This window comes from Amphimedon queenslandica, unplaced genomic scaffold (assembly GCF_000090795.2).
Source record: "Amphimedon queenslandica unplaced genomic scaffold, v1.1 AMPQUscaffold_12732, whole genome shotgun sequence".
NCBI classification, from domain to species: Eukaryota; Metazoa; Porifera; class Demospongiae; order Haplosclerida; family Niphatidae; genus Amphimedon; species Amphimedon queenslandica.
This window is the reverse complement of record NW_003547032.1, coordinates 12,871-19,374: the sequence shown is the minus strand read 5'-3', so window position 1 is coordinate 19,374 and position 6,504 is coordinate 12,871. Positions and strand designations below refer to the sequence as shown.

The 6,504-nt window shown below is 34.5% G+C and overlaps 2 protein-coding genes across 2 annotated transcripts in view; both read right to left on the bottom strand.

Annotated features, from left to right (window-relative positions):
• The window catches only part of LOC109586956 (serine/threonine-protein phosphatase 6 regulatory ankyrin repeat subunit C-like), a gene marked incomplete at its 3' end in the record, with an annotated part of 17,879 nt that overhangs the window by 5,543 nt on the left and 5,832 nt on the right, over positions 1-6,504 (bottom strand). The gene's annotated exons all lie outside the window — the stretch shown is intronic.
• LOC109586959 (uncharacterized) lies at positions 4,289-5,649 on the bottom strand. Its single transcript, XM_020003168.1, has 3 exons — positions 5,572-5,649; positions 5,166-5,523; positions 4,289-5,087 (listed from the first exon to the last, which is right to left on the bottom strand). The coding sequence occupies exons 2-3, from the start codon at positions 5,308-5,310 to the stop codon at positions 4,294-4,296; spliced, it is 939 nt and encodes a 312-aa protein (XP_019858727.1). The 5' UTR covers positions 5,311-5,523; positions 5,572-5,649; the 3' UTR covers positions 4,289-4,293.

Sequence of the window (6,504 nt, the reverse complement as noted above, 5' to 3'; positions counted from 1 at the left end):
ACTGGACCTATCCATCTATAATCTACTCCCGAAGATTTCAAAGCATGCATCATGATTTAGGCATAGCAAGCGTGATTTACATGATGAAAGTTTAATGCTGCTGATAAATTCACTTTATAGCATTTGTTTTATTTAACTTTTAGTCTTTTAGTTTCACATACACATTTCTTGCCTATAAATGTCTGGAAAGATGCTTCACTTAGCTTTAGATATAATATTATCTGATGTTAAGATGACTGAGAAAAGCTTGAATGACTTTCACAGTTTTAATAGCAATTGCATCAATAAAGACGAGCTTTATAGTTTATTCATTGAATTTAAAGCCTTCTATAGCTGCTGAAGAAGTCTTTGGATGGTGTATCTGCCTTATATTGCTGCTAGAAAGCTCATGAATTCTTCCAGTGTGTTGGTTGCCATTTTTATTTTACTGTGACCGCTCCCACTTTCAATGAAAAATTGAAAATTGACTTTATATTGCATTGGTAATGCATAGTATCTATCTACCGTATTAAATCTACGCATAAATAGGGGTGACGTACGAGGACAGACATACAGACAGACGGGGCGTGACTGAGAGTATAGCTAGAGTGGGGCGAGCTCAGGCTCGCCCCAACTAGAGTGGGGCGAGCTCAGGCTCGCCCCAATGAAAGGGATTGGAAACGGGGGCGTAGGCTAGTTGATGTTGCTATTGGTTACCGGCCCAATACCTGGTTGATTTCCCATCTCCTCCATTAGTGAGGCTGTACTGCAAGGACTTCGAAGGATATTTATGGAGATCCAAGAGGACGCTTACTTATGATATACTTACCGTTCCATATAGAAAGTGATGGACTACCTGCAGCAAGGTTTTTACTTCTACAACGCTATTTTGCAACGAGTTATATATAGGTACAACAAAAATTTTTCCTTTTTCACCCTTTTTCTGTTGTAACAAACTCATGCTTCATGGATTCTAACTCTAACTAGTATCATTTCATATGCAAATGAAAGCTCTTTCATATGATTATAAAGATCTTGTATCTTACTCTAGCTTGTTTTCAAAAAAGGGATTATAATGACAAAAAATACATTTTATGGTTTTAAAAGAGCCATAACATGAACATAGTAAAATTATCTATACAATAGAAAACAGTATTATTGAGAGGAAACATTAGGCTTCTTGATGCATTAATTCCACTTGCATAGGAACACTTGTTCGCGAGATATTGTTTCTAAGAGAAAAAAAATCAAGGGTAAATTGTGACAAAAAATTTCAACGAGCCTCTGTCAGCCTAGCAGCAATACAAATGAATGGAGGTTGGGCTACGCCCACGCGTCCGTTTCCAATCCCTTTCATTTACTCTATTATCTATGATATAACTTAATTTAATAACTGACCCCGCCCCTCAGTACAACATGAATGAGCAATGTCTTGAGGAGAGGAGGAGGAATGGTCAGTTTGAAGGAGATGGTTGTACAAATGGTTGTATTGTGCAGCATCTAAAGGTAATACACCATTCATAAATGAGACTACATTGATATGATACTCTTGTCTGAGCCATTCTAGTATATGAACATGTCCATATATCACTGCGACTTCTGGTGATTGTACTCTGCCAAATATTCTAGGATTAAGGTTGTATTGTTTTATTAATAATTTTAACCGATCAAGATTACCAGAGGAACATGCCCTTGTGACAATTGTATCCATCCTTATCTTCAGTAGTGGCATCACATTTCATTACATCAATTAGAAATGTCACTAGTTGTATTACACCACTAGCACAGGCATAATGAATTGGTAGAGTATCACTGTCATCAGTAGAATGTAATAGACTAGTATAATGTGGATAATTATTAATAATATATTTTATAAATGAAAAATGACCCTTCTCTGTAGAATAATTAAATACATTACAGTTGTCTGCTTCACTTGCTCTATCCAAATCACATCCACAATCTTTTACTAAATACTCTAAGACATTAATAGCACCAACTTGAGCTGCACAATGAACTGTTTGAAAACCGTTGACATCTTTAACTCGAGGATCTAGTTTATATTCATTAACTAATAATTTAATTAATGATAGTTTAGTACTATATACTGCTAGAAGTAGTGCAAATGATGTGAGAGGCAATTGATGATTATTAACGAGGTATTGGACTAGCTTCATGTTACCACTCTCAGCACTATGAGTCAATGCATTCCATTTCTTATTATCTGTTATGTTAATGTCACTGTCTTGTACTTCAATGAGATATTCACTGAGATCAATGTTACCATGATGACATAAATAATGAAGAGGTATTCTACCCTCATTACAGGTTATATTAATATCAATGTCAGTAGTATTCATAATATATTCTACTGCATTGATACTACCTGACATACAAGCTAATGCTAATGGTACTATGCCTTTGTAGTCTGGTTGACTGGCATTCAAGTTATACTCAGATACAGTATAACTGAATAGAGTAGGTAAACCTGATAAAGCAGCATAATGTACTGCAGACCAACCCTCATAATCTAATGAACTTGTATTAATACCATACTCCTCTAATACCTTCACTAATAATATACTACCACTAGTACATGCTAAATGAACCAATGATTGACCAGTAGCAGTAATAGAATTTATATTGAAATTATTAATAATGCTTGTCTTCTTGAGGAGTGTAGACAAAAGGCTCACTCTTTTATACTGTTTAGAAACATTTATATTTAGTGATATATATTTATGCCAGTATTTCTTGGCATACACACCAAATGTATGAATTTGCTTAAGTAAAGGTATATCATGTGGTGCAGTGAGCTTATTATACACTTCTGTAATGCAGTAATTAACAACCAATCCACTGCATAAGTAATGAAGAGAAGAGCGACCACTATATAATCAGCTTCTAGTAATACTTTATATCCAAAAATATTAACCATTTTCATAATAAAACCTGATGAAGCATACTGGCTTGCTATGAAGTGGTGTTGCACCAAAACGATTTCTTTTTTGAAATAATTCACTTTTATGATTATCATAAAGATACTCTAGAAGCTCTACACTATCACTCATAGCACAATAATGTACTATTCCACATCCGTTAAAATCCATGTCATCTTCTGAGAAAATATCAAACTGCTTAAGCTGATTAACTAATGCTGCCTGTCCACTCCTACATGCTACTAATGATAAAGTGGATCCTTCTCTATTCACCTGAGACACGTTACACTTCTTCTTTAAAAACATAATCACAAGGTCAACGTGACCACCCAGTGCTGAGTAAAACAATTCCGTGTTACCAGATCTATCTGCTATGTCTGGATCAACGTGACATTCATTAACTAGATACTGCGCAATATTGAGATGGCCTTTATATGAGGCCATGTGTAAACTAATAACACCATCATCATCACCTTGAGAAGGATCGCAATGATAAACATCAATGAGGAGACAGAGGACATCAATGTGGCCACCATATGAAGCAGCTAATTGTGGTAACTTCGGGACTTAGTGACAATAATAGCACGCGTTGCTCTTGATAACAAGATACTTTACAAAGAAGTAACTAAGAACTAATCAACTAAACAACTAAGTATCGTGTATGCAGTACAGAACTTAAAAACATTTAAAAGGTTCTATATTTAGGTACATTACATAATCACTAATAATAACATAACCTAACCATTAATAATAACATTAACACTAATAATAATTACAATATCAATACTAACTACATAATAAGATTAGTTTACTACACTAATGGTGAACTCCATCCATTTTTACCACTTTCTTGAAGGCCAGTCTTGTCAATCAATCGTTGTACTTCATCTTTTAATCCTCTCCAACATGCTTCATTCAATGGAGTGCTGGTATTCTCATACCAGAGAGGATCATAAATATCTATATAATATATCATAAATAAAGTTAATGATAATAATAATAATTACCAATAGGAGAATCATGAAGCTTCTTTAATTCATTTTCTGGGAACTATAATTATAAAAGAAGATCATACCAATGTACTTTTGATGGTAATTACCAATAAACAAGCGTAACAGGGTAAAAAAATATTCCTATAATTGATTTCACGACCTTGCAAGTACAACTTGGTTCTCTCTACCTTATAATGCTTCTAGAGAAGTCTTTAGACAGTATCTCTATGCTCTCTTGCTGTTAGAAAGCTCCTAACTTTGTCCCATGTGTAAGCCGCCATTTTGTTTGCCGTGACCACACCCACCACGTAAAGGAGCGTGGGCGGGTGGTCGCTAAGGCTTGTTATTTCTCGATCTCCAATACAACGTGTATAGAAGAAATGTAATTAACATACCTGCTTCATTTCATGTACAAATTTATGAAAAGTAATTTTTATGATTCCAATCTCAGCCAATGAATGACACTGTTGATTGGTTAATGGAAAGAGAACAGAGTAAAGAAAATCAGGAATGGAATATTTTATTTCCATGCAGCCATCATCAATTGTACAAAAATAGAATTTATATTGAGGAACTTCAAGTGCATCAGCGATTAGCTTGTGAAAGAAATATAAATCATTTAATGTGTAGTCATCTCTGGCAACCTTAGCAATCATTACTTTAGTGCCTGGAACATCAGAAAGACCAAACTCAATTGAGTCTGCAATTTGAACTGCTGAAGTATTGTTATTTTTAAAATAATCTTTTAATTTCTCACGATATGTAGACCACTTCCTCTGTAAATCTCTCTCATCAGTAATGAAAGTATTGACTAACTTGACGACAAGTTCGAAATTGAACCACGAGACGTATTTTTCTAATGCCTTAAACAGCTGCTTCATTGTTTTAATGTGTTCAAACTCTTTTTCAATTGAATCGATGATTTGGCTTTTACGAAAACGTGGACTGAGTAAAAGTACAATATAATGTTGAACAAAATCAATAACTTCTGAGACATCAATAGAACGAAAAGACTTCTCTGTATGATACATATTATCAAGGTAAACTTCTTGTAGATCATCAATCAATCGTGTCATTGTGTTTTTTGGTGAATATTCAATTGATTTCTTCTTAAGGTAAACAACTGAAGACTCAGATTGAGGTGAAGTAGGAACTGGTAGCTCAACAGTTGGAGTAGCTTCTGAAATAATAAATAAACAAATTATAGTCTCGTCAGTGACCAGACTAAACTAATTATTAATTATTGTATTATATTTACCTTTAGAAGATGAAATATGAACTGGTGATGTAGTAGCCTCTCCACTACTAATAAGATTAAATTCTTTTGCTATTTCATCAGCTAGAGCTGGATCAGCTCCCCCACTGTTACTTTTAATGGAGTTACACCGAGAGTTACACAGCATTCTTAATGTAGGGACACCATGACTCTTATAGTCATAGTCCTTCAGTCTTCAACCAGCAATCAAATACTTTCTGTAGACAGCCTCTGGCCGTCTTTCTCTCTGATTCAATCTCATATAACTTGTTGTAGCTGATTCCTAACAGAATACCAATAGAGTCCCAGCGTCCTGAAAGAACACCAGCTTTTTCCCATACCAGTCGAAAATCACTAATATCTATCATTAATAATACTAATAAAACAATTATTATGAATATCTACTCACTAAGTTCTCTGTCAAAGGCTCTTTTCAGCTCCTCTGGTTTGGTTGACATTTCACTTTAGTTTGGAATGCAGCCACTGAGTCACTGACACTCCCACTGAATTTGATTTCCTGTTTATTTTTATGCTATAAAAACACTGTACACTACTGCAGTGGTCAGTGCAGTAAGCTCCAGTCTACATAGTACATGATGGAGAGGCCAACTGAGTCAGTAGATCCAACAAATTCACTACTTGTATTTCCTAGTAATATATCTTCTACTCCTCCAGCAATTATGATGACTGCAGCATCTTCTCTGAGTGTACCATTATACAAGAAGAATATTTGTTTGTAGCTGAACAAGAGAGTAACTAACTATAACAATGAACTATCTCTATATGTCTTTAACATACAATTAATATTAACAATATTTATTATTATCTGTTTTGAGCTCAATGTATGACATTTTGTCATTTGTATATAACATTATTTTGGAGTGCAACATAATCTATTACAGCATGCATGGAGTCACTCATAGCAACAAAAACACTCAAATCAATATCAAATGGAGTCTTCATCATCTCATCTCTCATAACTTGACCATGTTCACTCTCACATTATAAACCTGATAATCATTTGCAGTATAATCATAATGACAATTATTGTTCAGTTACTGTTTCCAGATAGTTATTTCTTTTCTTGATCAATGATTGAACAAATAGATGAGTTCTTTTCTTTCTCTCAGCAGCATAATGACTAATGAGTTCTTCTAGTGCTGCTTCTGATAGTTCACCTTCTCCTCCTCCTCCTCCTCTTTCTTTATAATATTGTACTAATGCACAGTCTCTGTCTGATTTAAACTGCTTGTCCTTCCTCTCAATGTACATGTACTCTCTTGCTACCTACTCATGTAGTATAAGGTATATGCAGCTATAGGATTCAATTAATTACTAACAA

Excerpts from the sequence above, each read along its gene's own strand:
- LOC109586959 (XM_020003168.1), bottom strand. The coding sequence starts at position 5,310 with ATGCTGTGTAACTCTCGGTGTAACTCCATTAAAAGTAACAGTGGGGGA. Across the intron at positions 5,088-5,165 it reads TCATATTTCATCTTCTAAAG|AAGCTACTCCAACTGTTGAG; the intron begins GTAAATATAATA and ends TTATTATTTCAG.